Raw genomic sequence first — 16350 nt, forward strand, 5'->3', positions numbered from 1 at the left:
ACTCTTAAAGATATTCGCAGAAACTCTGTTAGTGACTCTGACATATGCAACCTACACCACCAGGTGGGATTCATTAGTTTACGTGGCTGAGAAGCAAATATGACTCAGCTAAAACACAGAGCACAGCCTGCAGTTTATTTTTATTTATTCCTAATTCTGCTTGAGTCATGTTCCGCGGTTTCCTTTAACTGGGTTACCAGAATTGCTGTCAACTCACCACAAAGTAGAAATAACAAGACAGGCATTCACAAAACTCATTCAACCGTGCACAACTTGAGAGACAGTCAAAAATCTGCGCTTTGTCTGTGTAAATGGAAAGAATAAAGACAAATGAAGCAATACAAAGGTGCCACTTCACCAACATTACACTTTACTTTGCTCTAAGCCCAGACTGAAATCCATACAACACACATGCATTGACAGAAAAGATGACCAGCCTTTGAATCATTTTTCCTCCCATAAAAGCAAAACCTCAAAACCATGTTTCCGCTGACTGGCTGCTTTTATTCCCTCTTAGATGCAGAGAGGCAAACTGGTTCAGGAGGAACAAGTCTGAGAAACTGCTGCATCCACTCACCAGCCAAACCAACGACTTGCCATGCTTTCTGCATGATGTAACTGCGCAAAGTAACTGCACTGACCAGAAATTAGGGTATGGGTTGCCACTATGATAATCTAACGCAGTTAGATTATTTGTGACACATCATTTTTTTTGTCACTGCCTGCAAAACAAATTTAGTTGCTTCTACAGCTGGAGATCCGGCAAGCCTGGTCTTCTGGTAAATCAGCACTCGTGGTTAACCAGCGAGGAAAAAAAGATTTCGCCACCTCCCTCATATATCACAGATAAATGTGCAGCTGAGGGAAGCTTAAAGAAGACTGGGTTATCCTTTTGATAGAAACAAATAAAACTGGATATTCATAGCTACAAAGGGCTATTTTAAGATCATGTAAACACATTTAAAGACAACACCATTCAGCCAAGATTTAAAAAAAATACTGAGGTACTGTTCACTTTAATTTCAGTACATTTCAACTCCCTACATGATGGTCTAAATGTTGTTTCAAAGCCTTCTCCACACTTACAATATATAAACTGATTTTAATCAGTTTTATGTAACTGCAGATATACTTGAATAGCATGTATTTTAAACATATAATTGCTTACTTTCAATTATTCTTAATAATAAAGCTTAATTCTCCTTTACTTTTAACTTTGCACTACCATGCACATGGGGGATGGGTCTAAAGGAAAAAGACATTGAATTCTAAAATGCATTGAAAATAACTTTCTTTGATTGGGTTACTACTAGGATTGATTTTGTGAGAATTGCACCAAACTATGCAAGATGTGGCTGAAAGTATGATAAATTATTGTAACGATTTTGCTTTGAACTTTGTTTTCTTAATTAATATCATACAGATGAAGTTGATCATAAATTCATGACCAAATGTCTTCCTATGTGAGATCATAGTCGAAACATGTAAAACCTGTACCACATCACAGGAATAACATGCAGTGCCAGTGTATAAAGTCAAATGAGGTGAGAGAGAACTTTGTTGAAACTAGCCAGTTTGTGTAGTCTCCTCCCAAGCCATTTCCTTCTGCTCAGTTTCCCAGACACGTAGGAAAGAGAGACACATTTGTCTAAAGGCTTTGAGTTTTGGAGAGCAACATGTCTGGGCTTCTGTTAAATAATAGGACTATTTTCAGCCTTATGAATGACCACAACAGGCTGCAACTATTACCATTAGCAACCCTGCCAATACCAAGAATAAGGTTCATTTTCCAATCATGCAGACTCTACAGTGTATGAGGCATTCTACAATTTAATGTCCTGATTTATTCTCTTGGAGACTAAATCTACTGTGAACTAGCAGTCATGGCTGTTCAAATGATGGCTTTTTGATACAAGCTTACTCGACAATGTCAGTTTTCTTAGCATTAATATTGTTTCATTCCCGCTCTGTAAATATATTTGAAGTATTTGCCTTGTGTGGGGAAAACTGGATTTTCTCTGCCCAAATTGCTGCATGTTGATGCTGATATATCAAAGCCAAATCCTTAAGTTGGGAAACATTGTGGTTTAATACTATTGTTGTTTGAGAATATTAAGTTCCTCTACTGAGTAGAGTGAACCTCCAGAATAGAAGCAGTTATACATAAAAAATTAGTTTATGTGGTCTTGCATTGCCAGACCTATCTCCACGGTGCTGGAGTATGGTCTGGCTACACGGCCTATCTATTCTGGGATAGAGTAAAAAAAAAATGCTTTGGCTTGTTTGTATTTCTTTAAACCAATCACAGCCGTGCTGGATGGTGCTAAGCGCTGATAGAGGAAATAGAGGATACATCCGGCACGATTTCAGGCTTTTTCCCAGCAATGTACATCTGTTGAGTCAGACTAGTTTACGTATGACATTTATTCACAATTACAAAGAAAGAAACAAAATTCAAACTCTGCTGTAATTAGAGAACACTTGAAAATGTACCCATTCAGGGCCGTTTCACCTCCTCATATTTTTACAAAGCTGTCATTTCCTTAATAATAACAACATGTATGTTGCACCAGTATTTTACAGTCCATAAGCCTTACTCATGTCATCCTCATAGTTCTTCTGCTCGACTTTCACCAAAAATGTTGTGTTCAGAGTCCCTGTGAAAACTGGATAGCACAATGGGGCCTGAGTGTCTCTGATTTCTCTGGTCAGTACCAGTAGGACCTTCGGGGCCTTCTTTTCTCCTGGATGCCCAGTTTCTCCATGACTTCCTCCTCCAGGGTTTTAAGAGATGGTACGTAGGTTTTTTCTAAAGTGTCTTCTGGACTGGTGTCTTTCGGACCATCTGTAATAGCAGAAAGAAAACAAAAACAGTCACATGCAAAAATCTATTCAACTTGAAAAGCATAAGAAGGCATGAATTTGAGCAGGCACCCATTTGCCCTGTGTGCCTTCAGATGAGCAGTACAAACTAGCTTGTTTTGAGCACACCCCAGACTTTAGGGAGTACAATCAAGTTGGAAGGTTGTTTAGCATTGGTAAAGGTTTACTTTTTCCATGTGTATTCTAGTTTAGAAAGAAATGTGTTTCTTCCACTATACAACAATCCAACTGCATCACTCCGAGACCTATTTCTTTTTTTTAACTCTGCAAATGGTGGAAAGATTAATTACAAGAGAGTTTTATGTGCTGACTCTTAGCTACACATGGAATAAACTGGTTCCTGAAAGAATCCCCCTCCAATAAAACACACACACCTTTCCACTGCTGTGGTACAATGCCATCTCGTCTCTCTACAATAGGTTTTGGGATGATTCGACCAGTCCTGAGAGACACTCGGACTCTCTCACCCTCCTCTGTGAATTTCCACTCCACATCAGTTGGCTTCCTGGAAGATCAATATCAGCATGTCATAATTAATCTGTTATGAAACCAATACAGTAAACAACCCTGGACTATTTAGATAACTGAAAGCAGTGTAGAGATGTTATTTTTCAGCACTTATCTTGATGATAGATGATAGTAAAGAAATAACATGCAGGAACTACAGCACACAACCGTTACAGATGCACAATGACATCATTCAAAACCCCACAAATATCAACAATAACGTGTAAAATGTGTGTACACAGATTATTTTCTTTGCTAACTTGGAAAAAAGGTTGATAGTCTCCCAAACTGAATTTTTTTAAAGATAAAATGTTAACTTGTCATTGTTTTCTACTGGTAACACTTATTTATTACAATTCATTCAGAATAACACCAGGAATTGGAGCTTTTTTTCTTGGCTCTAGCGAGGTTTACTGTACCTGTCTGAAGGGTCAATGAGTGCAACATCGTGGAGCAGGATGGGAGCTTCACTGGCAATATAGGTCCCACGGTAATCCCCAGTTTTTCCAATATACCTGTAATGCTAAGAGAAAAAACAACAGTTCCAACTTTAAAAACCGGGTGGTGGCCAAATGGATTTTTATGGTGCACTTTGCCAGATTGTTTCTCCTTGAAGTTCTACTAGACAGCTGTCTCCATCTGGTGGAGCGAAAAAATAAATTCACAGTGTACGACACTGCTACGATAGTAATTAACATGACAACTTTACTGTTAATTTCACTTTTTGGTGAAAGAAGATGATTCACAAGCCATTTCTGTATCCAAAATTGCTTAAATGCATAACAAAGCATCAGCACTCTGTGTAGAGAGAACAGCAAGAGACCAACTTCTTATCCTCTCATAAGCACCACCAATTATACTGCGATACACTAAACAGCTTCCAGTTTCCTCTGGGAAACAAATGACAGTAGATCCTTACTGTGTTCAGGCCCTCCAGCATAACCCAGTTTCTGTGTCTGAAGACTTGGATCACTTTTCCGTGCTTCCCTTTGTCCTTCCCTTTGAGAATCTCAACCTGAGAAATGAATGAAATGCAGATACTTAAATCTTCGTAGTACCAGTTAATTTTGTCAATTCAAGTTTTGCCAACAACGTTTAAAGGCTCTAACACACCAACCCGATTATCGGCCGTTGGACAGTCTGGCGAGGTTGGTGACTCGAGTCTGTTCGGTGTGTTCCGTGCCATCGTCAGTCGGAGGAGCCGTCGGCATCCATTTTGGCCGATTTGACTTGTTAGATTGGCCAGTGGGCAGTCGGACTCAATGACCAATCTGATTGGTGGAGTGCTAGCCCTTGAACAGCGAAGAAGCACTGAGAGCTGACAACGCCAGTATCTTCTTATGAATGATCAGTCCGACTGCCTTTTCTGCCGACGGGTTGGTGTGTCAGAGCCTTAAGAGTGTCACTCACAAGATTTTCTTGGAGTAATCTCTCCATGCACCTTTTTTTTTTTAAATTACTTTAATATTTGTAGCTACAATATTACTTGCATCAGTCGTGTTATCAAGAAATCTATGCATCTTAAGTAAAACTTGTAATTCCTCATTAAAATGTTACATTAAAGATGGCTCAGAATTTAAAATTTAACTAATATAACTAAAGTAAAGGAGTGTGAGCTTGGAAGTGAACTTCTTGTGCTCATTCGTTTAAAAAAATAGTTCCTTCTTTACAGAGATTTAAAGGTCCCATGGCATGAAAATTTTACTTTATGAGTTTTTTTTAACATTAATATGAGTTCCCCCAGCCTGCCTATGGTCCCCCAGAGACTTCAGATACAGTATTAGGGGGATCACTAAGGTCTATATAAAAGCATCCAAAGAGTACCATGTCATGGGACCTTTAGTAAGTATTTTCTTCTGATCTCTGCATTGTAACTGATGTCCTGTCCTGTTAGAATTGTTCTGAGTTACAAAGGTTCTCAGAACTGTACAGAACTTGATACTTGGACTAAAGTGAGACTTCACAAAAAGAAGTCACAAGAAGTCAGGACTTTAGACTTTTACAGAACTTACATGAGACTTTACCATCTAAAGACTTAACTTTAAAGTAGAAGGCAAACACATTTAAGTTTTTACCTTGTAAAATCACAACAGGACTGGCAAATTCACACACATTGAATATTTAATTATAAGGACTTGCTACTGACTTGCAGTTTGCTTATTAAGTATTGGGACTTGACTTAAGTTACCCACCGTGTCCCCTCTAAGCACAGACCAGTCCTCTGGTGCTATCGGCTCCACAAACACCTTTCTCCTCTTCTTCCCCGGAGGGTTCAGCCTCTTAGCAGCAGGCGTCCACGGTCTGTTGGTACCAAAGCGGTAATCTTTGGGTATAACCACCCTGGCTGCCATAGACAGGAGAGCGGTCAGCCTCATTGTGCTGCAGGGACAAAACATTAATCAAGGCTAGTACCAGAGCCTGTCTATGGAGAGCCTGTTCACTCCCTATCTCACTCCCTATTAGCCCCATTGTACCAACCCGGAATTTTCTCCCCTTATTAGACATTCTCTGGCTAGTACATTAGCTTAAAAGGTGTCCAGTCTCCATTGGAACACTCTCAACACAAGCTATGCTAACGTTAGCTTGCTGATAAGCTATCATTAACGTTGTGTTACAGCGGCTAAACATACGCCACTATTATTTATTTTTTTAACACACTAAACTATTAAATAAGACTGCTACCTACCTTATCAAAGCGTTGTAGTGTTAGAACAAAAACAAGTATGACATGCAGAAAGCTCTTACCCTCTGTTGTTCTGTTGTGTCAATGTCACATGTAGGACTGGCACCAACTATCATCAGCAGGCAGCGCCTCCTAGTGGGCAGGAGGGTAAGACATAACTGTACGCATGCGCAGTAGACAAATAATGCATCTGACTTGTGGGTAGGATACAGGCCACTGAAAGCAAGATGACAGTGTACTTCAGCTTTGCACTTCAGTGTAGTTTATTGGAAGTCTGTATCTCACTGAATAAATAATAATACGGATATGTGAAACAAATTGCACTGACAAAGGAAAATCTCTCCAAGGTTGAACATATTTTGGAATTGGAGTTAATTGAAATTATACAATTGTTTTGGCTCAGTTTTTCACAATAGAGCCATTGTGCAAGGTACAAAACACTAAATCACATGTTCCCTCCTCAGCATACATCCACCTTATATCAGCACAAATGTCATTGCTTATTACTGCACATCACGTAATCGATGAAGAATGTGTTTACAGGCTTTACATGTATTCTTAATTCAACAATCAGCATTGCAATGAAGAAAAAAATGGGAAATAATTGCAATTTTCTTTTTCTAAAAAATCCTGTTAATATGTATTCAATGTCTGTTTCAGAATAGTAAATTGTGGTTAAATGTTATATTTAACCACCTTACGAGCATTACAGTATACTATAGCTTACTGTATGTACTGTGACTTACTTTATGTACATACATTTCCAAGTGATATAATAATATAGTAATATGTAAGCTTTGAATAAAAACAACTTTGTGGTCAATGCAAAACAGACTAATTCACAATCATCATTTTGCCTGGTATGAATGTAGGATATACTGTAACAAAGTCTGACAAAGTCATAAATACTTACAATACTACAACATATTCAGGTAATACGTTTTCAAAAGTCATTCTCACTCATTCTATAATCTGTGAATTGACCATTGGCTACTCTGTGTTGACGAGAATTATCACTGTTTGACAGCATAATTTAATAACCATTTTCTTTTAAAATGCAACCAAGATGTGTCATTTGCAACATTATGAACACAAAATGTTAAAGGTGACATAGCTGTATTTTGTAAAAACGCAGAGATTAATTTTATTACAAATGTAATAGTAATGGGGTTTATAAAACCCATGGTTTCTATCTAAAATTCTTTTATTGCTATGAGATTATTACAGAAAAACAAAACATAACTACACAATTAAATGTTACAAAATTAGTTATTTTTACCTTTACAGTTTTTCTTATGATAAATAAAATGGAAATATATTTTGATCAAAAAAAAAAAATCTCATGCTCATTTGCAATTTTATTGTGATATCCTGTTTTATTTTCAAATGTGTTGACGGAAACTATTTACAAAACTCAATAAGTTTACCAAATAGTTCATATTCATAGAACCCATATACCACAAACACGTAAGCACTCTGAAGCAGTCAACCCGAGGTACCAACTCCCACAGAGAACTTTTACAAATCAAAACGCTTAATGCCAGCACCTCATGGGTATTCTAAAAATGACAAATTAAAGTGGATTTAAAACTTTGCCTCCACAAAAAAAAAAAGCTGTCAAGACCAAATCTAGTTCATATATCACAGCCCCAAAGCCCTAAACTGGGCTGTGAGGCTCACTTGAGAGCAAAAAGACAAAAAGGTGTTGTTAGTTTCTATTTTTAACAGAATGAAAAATGAGATGTTAAAATGATTAATTAGGTTTGGTTGGGTTGAAAAGTAACAGAGATTCAACCTGAGTTTAGGAGGTACTGTATGACTGGAGGATGATTTAAAAAAAAAAAAATGATTGCAGACAATCCTGTTCATTAAAAAGAACTGAATGACTAAGACCTGATTGTTTTAGCTGCTTTCCAGACTGAGGAAGTGGATCTACAATAAACAAGAAGGATTTACTGAATATAAAGATGACAAACACATTTTTTTTATCAACATGTTTATTAAATGGCCTGGCAACTACAACAGTAAACTAAGCAGCAGATGAAGATGAATGACAGCTTCCGAAAGTAAAAGTGAACGCTTAACAAAGAATTACACCTTAATGTCAAATTATACCCTTGGAATTAATAGTTGGAATTGACTTTGACCATTTTATCGTTTGAAATCAGCAGTATGTTATAGGTGGGTATAACCCTTATTAGGAACAGCAGTGAGGGTTATTTTCACTTGTAAAAACTGAGATTGCCCCTAGGTTCATAATTGATTAACTGTGGGCTTGTGTTGCCAAATACAGGAAAAGAACACTAAAGCAATGACAATATCCAAGTAACATGGTGAGCAGTTCCAGCATTATGAAAACACTTGAACCTTAAAAGTTACCTACAGTGGAAAATAAACACATTTGTCTAAACAAATATTGAAATAAAACATCTTCAAAACATCACAACTTGATTTCACAGCCAAAATAATAAGACCATCCAAAGTTAAACAGACTCATAATCCAGTTGAGACCAAATGGTTCACTGTAGATTTTTTATTTCTAGGGTTGGGCATCATTTCGGATTTTAACAATTCTGATTCGTCCTTTTGGATTCTCGATTCCGATTCTTTGAGGGGTGGAGTTGAAATGGGTCACGACTATTTTCACAAATAAGAGGAACACTTTATTTTCATTCAAAAGGTGGGTTGCAGTTTTACAGCTTTTTCAAATGTAAAATAAAGCCAGACTAGAGCACTGCTTACTGTGCTCCAAGGCTACAACACAAAAAGCGTCTGGCCGCTACGGAAACCAAAACTTGCGCATATTAAATTGGGAAGCGATGATCGGATTTGAAATCAAATCCTCTAAACGATTCCAATAAAGAAACGATTCTCCTGGAATCGTAATTTTTGAAATGATTCCAAGTAGGAATCGGTTCTCAATGCCCAATCCTATTAATTTCTTCCAACAAAAACAAATTGCAATTTGAGGAACTGTCAGTAATACATCTGAAAAAGAAACATATTTGGTACAACAAATTACTGAATGCAATTAAGTGTTCTACCCAACTACATCTCAAGTATCAAGCAATGGCAGCATTAATGTGAGCTTAATAAGAAATTGTACATAACATGAAATTGATATTTGAGTTGATGGTGAAGTGTTTTCCAGATCATTTCCCCAGAAAAAGGTGGCGACAAGTAGCTTTTATCCCCCACCAAAGTTTCAAGACCAAGCTCTGACGCAACAACATTCAGGAATGTCTTTCTGCTTTCAATAATCATCAATCAGCTTAAGAAAGTTACAGAGGGGTTTACAAACCAATTGTTTTAATCCTACAATAGTTCTTCTCAAATGGGCTTTACATATTCAATCTAGCAAAATGAATCACGGAATTTGGTCACTTGCAACGAAGCATTCACGACACCAAAGCAACAAAACCTGTGTTGCATAAAAACGTCATACAGTGAATAATACAATGATTAATGGGGCAGGACTTTATTATTATTTTTTTTATAATTCTGAAAGTGCAATTCATCATGTATTCAATAACTGAATATATGATTTAAGATGAGGCTGATAAGCTAGGTGAAAAAATGGAAGTCATTTCTGAACTAAAGCTGAGAGCATGGGTGAAAATTTGTTCATATTCCTGTACAATATTTACGTTTTAAAACCATCAAATGGGAGTATTTTTTGTGGTTTAAATCTATATATATATATATATATATATATATATATATATATATATATATATATATATATATATATATATATATATATATATATATATATATATTATATTCAGTGTTTTATTCCCTCTGAACTGATTTTTTTTTGACACCTAGCATTCAGTCTTCGTAATTATGTAATTGCACTTAGAAATAAAAAATATATACACACCAAAATCCATTTATAAATGAGCATTAAAGTGCCCAGTTAAATTGTTTGAAATCAGATTAGCAAACGTTTTATTTCTGGGATATATGATATCCCAAAAATGGCAAATGAGGATTTGTTTGTCTCTCAATACAAACACTTAGGTTTTTAAAATTCTCCTATTAATTAAACAGCTGATAGCTGGCATCCTGCAAATGATCGTGTTGATGCTTAAATTCCAGAGAAAAGCATCAAAGGTTCTTGGTTTTCTTCTGAGAATTGACGTTAAGCGCTGTCTGTCACAGGCTGCAGGGAGAACAGGGGAGAGCAATTAAAGGAATTATTACATTTAGTGTCTCGGACATGCAACATAAACATACAATTTTATCATTTATTTTTTGCATGGTCCTTAAGTATCTATACTTAACATTACTGCTGAATAAGGCAAGTGTTTCACCTTATCTGGTGTTAGCTGGCCTCCTGCTGGAGCCTTTTCCTGGGCCTCTGCTTTTGACTCGCTCTGAGAGGAGGGAGCAGTTACCTTGGGTCCAGTCACATCGTTGAGCTTGGCCTCCACGTTAGACTTGTTGCAGTCTACTTTAGAATCACCTTCTGCCTCTGTGTCCTTCGGCCGCTTGGGTGATGCCTAGCAAAAGGTTTAAGGAAGGGTCAGAGAGACAGAAATCTCAACTATGAAGTGACTAGAAAGCTCTATACTTGGACTGTGTATGACTGACCGACTCAAAGCTCACCTCTGTGGACTCCTCTGCTTTTCGTTTAGTTCCTCCCCTCTCATTCTTCTCGTCGATGACCAGGGCCCCTTCATCCTCATCACTGCTGCCCTCGGCATCGACTTTCTTTGAACTGCCTGTATCCCCTGCTCCTTCCGACGCGTTTTCCTTCTTCGCTGACTACAGGCAAAGATTGAAAAAATAGTGTAAGAAAAGGGAAGCAAAGTCTGGAGGTGGACACAAAGAGCACACACCAAAGTCTAATATATGTCTTGAATTAGTAAACAGTGCCGTTCTCTTACATTCTAAAATGCTGGTTAATGTAATGACTGTAACTTGTGCAGAAACTGATTTCACCAGGTTCATACAGACATGAGTTTTGTAGAAAAGTGTTGCACTAACTACAAGTTATATCACACGCTCAACGCATGATCGGTTGTGTTGCTTGGTAGAAAAAGCATCTCATTATTTTTCATACATATTTTTCTTGCCTTTGTTTGCATCTCAACAATCAAGTAAAGAGAGGTTGTACTAAAAACTCTTGACATGTGTTCTATTGCCGCCATTTTTGGCTTTCATCTATTACAGTTTGTTTGACTGTGACATTACACCGGGCACAAACATAATGTTGATTACTGACAGTACAATAAAACACACTTGGTCTCTATCTTAGAAATACACATACCTCGTAGCCTTCATGCGTGACGGTGGGATTGTTCTCAATCTCCCAGAGTCCCTCAGTGAAGCCTTTCCTCTTGTTTGCTTTTCCAAACTTCTCTTTATTTTCATCGTACAGGCACAAATCTTTGGCCCCGAGGAACGCCCTGTGGTGGTCAAACATAACTCAATGAGTAGGGCTGTACCGAATGTCTTTTTTTACACTCAAAGCCTCTTTTGAGGTTTTCAAATGAAGCTTCGAATGTCTGTCTTTATGATGTCATCACTCTAAAAAAAAAAATTAATCCTCTTTTTTTATTGAATCAACTTTCTTTAATGACATAAACTCAGTCAATTATTACTTGATCGACAGAAATGAATCAATGATATATAAAAATATTTTGACAACTGACTGTTCATCAAGTAGATAAATATTAAATTATTGTAATTATCTATGTTGGAGAGAGCTTGCACTGGACTGTTTTGTGTTCAGAGGTAAAAAACTGTCAAAGAGTCACCCAACACAATACAATCGATTATCTGCAGCCAAGCATATTCAAGTGAACTCTGAAGATGTAAAATGTTATGGAAATCAGGCCAGTTTGAGATAACTCATCTTGGACAAAAGTGTGGATCAAGGACGATTTTGACGACAACAGTGTTCAGGGATGGTCACAGGGTCATAGAAATAGCTACAGAGATGTTTTGTTCTGAACCTTTATATGTACTGCATAGGTGCATTCCATGGTTAATGTAATGCACCTACATGGACACATAGCTACAGATAAGAAACTAGTTTTCAGCAGTATTTTCCAAATGGCAGAAACAAGTTTATGAGGGATGTTTGTTTTCATTTTATTCAATTCCTAATTCCTAAAACGAACACACATTACTTACGTCTCATGCGTCCCAAAAAAGAACACCTGGTACTTGTTTGAGGGGGACTTCACAGCTCCTTCAGGTAACTCGTCAATCTGTGAATTATAAACACAGTTTCTTGAGAGAGGATGCTGAGAAATCCAAAAATCAAAGCACCGCTTAAGGAAAACGATAATGAAGAAAGTCGCAAAGCCAAAAATAGATGAAAATACTGAAGTGACAAACACAGGACCACTGGATCAACAAATTGATAACGGTCACTAGTATTCTGAAGAATTTTATGACTTTAAAAACTCAATTTGGAAAACAAGACAGTCCAAATAATATATAACTTACAATGATACAAGAGAGAAGAGCAGCAAATCCTTATTTTTGAGAAGCTTGAACCAGAAAATATTTTGTTTTGTTTATATTTGATTTGTGGATAAATGACTAATCACTAGACTAATGAACTAACAGTTTCCACAGTAGGGGTAGTAATGCTAAATGCTATGCTTGTACAACTGGACAGTACTATGGAGTACTCTTTATTGCTAATTGAGAGGTATTTTAAAATTGATTGCTCAACTCAAATAGGTTTTACCAGGTACTGTTAAAATCCCTTCTAATTCAACTCCTAAAAAGCCAATTGAGAACAGGGGTCACTCTACATTTTGCACCCATTCTCATGTTTAACATCCTTGCAGTACACTGTTTGGCTCCACCACTCTGCCAATATTTATTGGTATTTTACAAAAGAGCATAGCGAGACACTGGGGCACAGGAAGGCATGGCGTCCGTTTGCAAACTGCCAGACAAGCCTTTTGGCATTCCCAGATAGGGCCACTGTGTCAGGATAGGTGGGGCAGGACCTGTAGCCTGCTGACAAGGGACAAGGCTGATAAGACTGAGAAAAAGGAGGGAAGAAGCAGATCAATACTGACACTAACTTAGCTAACTAGTTTAGGTGATAGTACAGATTAATTTATTTAGTGACACTCAATAAACCAAAAGAGTGTTTTTTGTATGGGTTGTTCCATCATTAAAATGTAGGAAAGATTGCTACATCAAAACAGAAACTGCAATCATTTCAGCTGTTCAGGCCAGTTGTGGTTAAGGGGTTACAAGTTATTTTGTTTCCACGTTTATCAGTTACAGTTGTGGCTCTATTGCTGCATAAAGTGCCACATAACACGTTTTTTCATCCACATTTTGTCTTATTAAGTACACACATAACCGTATTTATAAAGCTCTGAGTGATAATGCGTTTGAGAGGGAAATGTAACCCAGTTAAAAGTTCGTTTTCGCCCTTGTTGAATGATTAGGAAACGCTAAGTGCGATGTTGGGCTGCTGTGTGTTTATGGACCTGGTAGACATTACGTTATGGTTTTGCCACTGTTTTTATTAGACAAAAATTGTACCGTAATGGAAGTCATTCCAACATTACAAGCAGAAACACTTAGCTAGCTAGCTAGCTACTTGTCGCAACAAGGGTGGGCATGTTTACAAAGTATCAAAGCATATGGCTACACAAGCAGCCATGTGTAGTCTGTAAAATGCTTAACAGTTATTAAGGAAAACTTATTTATCGTGTAACTTAACGTTAGCTAAGTTACAACGTGGATTCCTGTTTGTGTCCTCAGATAGCCCAACTTTGCGTTAAGATATCCTTCTCTAACTATACTGGACAGACGTTAACGTTGTGTATGACATGACCGTTAACTTGTAACTGACTCTACCCGTTACCCAACTGCTCTTTTTAAGGGTAAGCTAAGTTAACATTAGCCTAACAGGCCCCCTGGGAGACGACAGCGGTACATGAAAAGAAGCGTTGGTGGCAGAGAGCAGCTAGCAACAACATTCATATTTAGTTACCCGAGTAGGGTAATTTGGTGTCTGTCTACACGATGACTCACCCGAAAGAAATCTGCAACTGTCTACAGTTGGCTGGCTGTGTGTGGATGCTGGGCAACGACCGAGCTAACAGCTAGGCTAACTCATGGTAGCTAACTGTTAACGTTAGGCCTTGCAGGTAAACAAGTGATATCAACATGCAATGAATGAATAACAAACCTTAAGCTAGAAACAAGAAATTAATGTCGAGTGCTTACCCTCGCAGGCCAGTGAGGATACCCCTTCATTTTAGCAAATACAAGATCTCCAGGTTTGTATTCTTTTTGCCTGTTGGACCTCGGCATGTTTCTTGCAGAAATGGCTTGCTATATAAGATATATGAATTAAAACACAGTAGTAGTTTTAATGTAGTGCAATGTCCGGATTGGTCAACACCTGCTGCAAACAAGCCAAGCGTCGGTTTGTCATCCAAATACCAGGCGCGGAAAACTGGAGCGAAGACGCGGCGGGCGACTTTTTTTTCCGCGGATTCTCTGTAGACTAACGTTAACCACGGCCGGTGATAACGACACCGTTCTGGTTTATGTTTGAATAACGTTACAAATTCTAAACACGATAACTATTTGATTTTAACGTTATCCCACAACCCACTGGCTCATCGTCACTCGAACTGTTTGGGTTTGAAATTGAAACCCGCTTCCCACTTTGCAGACGCGCCCCCAGCACCTGATGAAGCACAGTTAGCGCCCCTATCGACCAAAACCTCATACTGAAGGTATATTTCTCATTAAAAAATAACCGCACTCATTTTGGGCAAACCAGCATTAAAATGTTTGATTAAAATACAAATTCTGGGTAACAATAGCATATGTTTATTCTTTTAAGGGATTTACCTTCAGTCAACCAAAATAAATGGTCCAGGCTCAATTTCATGGCCTGATTAACCTGCAAGGAAGCCAAAGGCAAACCGAGGCAAACATGTCCCATAAAAACAGCCGCTTTTGTCCTCTTATTGTGTGGTAATTTAATTAAACATTTATGAATATGCGACATAATAACAAATGTGTGACAAAAAGACTCTCTTCAAGATAGGGCCTCACTGTCAACTAAAAGGGGCCCTTTGTTTTATTAATAGTGTGCTTTAGTGGTGCATAGTTTCAAACAAGATTTCAATAAAATTAGGACAAGCCTTTAGCTAAGCCTTTCTCCCATTTACTCCAATATACAGTTTACAATATTATCAGGAAAGCCTGTCATAATGCTAATTATCATTATCTGTCACAAAACAGCTTAAATCCCAATTGTCTTCCATTTCAAATCTCCCAAGACTATGTGGAAACCCACCCATAAGTGATTGTTGGACACCTCAATCCAAAACCATGGGCATAAATATACTGCTTTACCAGCCTCCACTCCTCTGATTTTGGGACAAGATTTTGGGGGGTTGTCAGCCACAGAGGTTGGGCGATAAAGCCTGGCTCGCAGTCTCTGGTCCAATTCCTTCCAAAGGTGTTTGATGGGTGGAGATCAAGTTCTTCAGTCCACACCAAACACAATTTTTTTTTTTACAGACCTTGATTTGTGTACGGGGTATGATAAAACAGGAATGGGCCTTCATCAACCTATTCCCACAAAGTTGTCAAAATATAACCAACAGGCTAGCTATGGCTGTTTTAATGCTCTAGGGGCCCCAAGGCATGAATTGTGGGCCCCTGTTTGGTTTCACAATTTCCCCCAACACAGTGAACCTGGAGCTTTTGCGACCCCTTGAGGGTCTGGGCCCCACTTTGCCCAGTTGGTATCTTGTCACTGTGTTGTTTCTCTTGATTTGTTTTTCTAAATATACTGTAATCAAGCTTTACACCTTAATATTTTTGAATTGCTATTTCAGTTGTAGAAGATGGTGGATCACCAACAGGACTTTAGCCAGAATTTTAAAAAGATATTGATGTCAGGAGTTCCCTCCTCCGCAGCGTGTGGAGGATGGTCTGGCAAAGCGAGACTATGAGTTCCCCTAACACACCCTTGACTCTTGAAATGTTTGACCAGAACTACGTTTTTTAAATTACTTGGATTTTTCATGTTTTATTTATTCAGTCATTCAATAATCCTTTCTGTGAATTTTATTTTCTAATCTGAAGGTAGATTGTGTTTCAAAGCCTTCTTCAAACTAGCAAGAATAAAATGGGGCACATGTCTTTATTAATATATGATTTTGTTGGCCTAAAAGTTTAGTCAAATTTAAACACATTAAGTCTAAAAAATACTGGAATCGGCTTATAATACACTCAGCATGTGTACGTTTTAATTTTAAACT

General features: G+C 37.8%; 2 protein-coding genes across 3 annotated transcripts; both read right to left on the minus strand.

Moving 5' to 3' along the window:
- Positions 1-2406: 2406 nt before the first annotated feature.
- mrpl24 (mitochondrial ribosomal protein L24) lies at positions 2407-6246 on the minus strand. Of its 2 annotated transcripts, none has more exons than XM_028597409.1 (6): positions 6136-6246; positions 5583-5769; positions 4310-4405; positions 3810-3913; positions 3258-3388; positions 2407-2845 (listed from the first exon to the last, which is right to left on the minus strand). In XM_028597409.1, the coding sequence occupies exons 2-6, from the start codon at positions 5763-5765 to the stop codon at positions 2709-2711; spliced, it is 651 nt and encodes a 216-aa protein (XP_028453210.1). In that variant the 5' UTR covers positions 5766-5769; positions 6136-6246; the 3' UTR covers positions 2407-2708. The 2 variants fall into 2 exon arrangements, with proteins under 2 accessions (XP_028453210.1, XP_028453211.1); XM_028597410.1 differs by having other exon boundaries at positions 6077-6152.
- A 3600-nt stretch (positions 6247-9846) lies between these two features.
- On the minus strand, positions 9847-14767 carry LOC114568056 (hepatoma-derived growth factor). Its single transcript, XM_028597412.1, has 6 exons — positions 14291-14767; positions 12218-12294; positions 11349-11487; positions 10685-10843; positions 10390-10578; positions 9847-10238 (listed from the first exon to the last, which is right to left on the minus strand). Exons 1-6 carry the CDS (start codon positions 14375-14377, stop codon positions 10218-10220), a joined length of 672 nt encoding a protein of 223 aa, XP_028453213.1. The 5' UTR covers positions 14378-14767; the 3' UTR covers positions 9847-10217.
- Between the last annotated feature and the right edge of the window lie 1583 nt (positions 14768-16350).

This window comes from Perca flavescens, chromosome 14, assembly GCF_004354835.1.
Source record: "Perca flavescens isolate YP-PL-M2 chromosome 14, PFLA_1.0, whole genome shotgun sequence".
NCBI classification, from domain to species: domain Eukaryota; kingdom Metazoa; phylum Chordata; class Actinopteri; order Perciformes; family Percidae; genus Perca; species Perca flavescens.

Coding starts and splice junctions, on each gene's coding strand:
- mrpl24 (XM_028597409.1), bottom strand. CDS start 5,765: ATGAGGCTGACCGCTCTCCTGTCTATGGCAGCCAGGGTGGTTATACCC. Junction 3,914..4,309: donor TGCTGGAGGGCCTGAACACA/GTAAGGATCTAC, acceptor TTTTTCTCTTAG/CATTACAGGTATATTGGAAA. Junction 3,389..3,809: donor CTCATTGACCCTTCAGACAG/GTACAGTAAACC, acceptor TTGATCTTCCAG/GAAGCCAACTGATGTGGAGT.
- LOC114568056 (XM_028597412.1), bottom strand. CDS start 14,377: ATGCCGAGGTCCAACAGGCAAAAAGAATACAAACCTGGAGATCTTGTA. Junction 10,844..11,348: donor TCACGCATGAAGGCTACGAG/GTATGTGTATTT, acceptor CTTTGCCTGTAG/TCAGCGAAGAAGGAAAACGC. Junction 10,239..10,389: donor GCCAGCTAACACCAGATAAG/GTGAAACACTTG, acceptor TTCTCCCTGCAG/CCTGTGACAGACAGCGCTTA.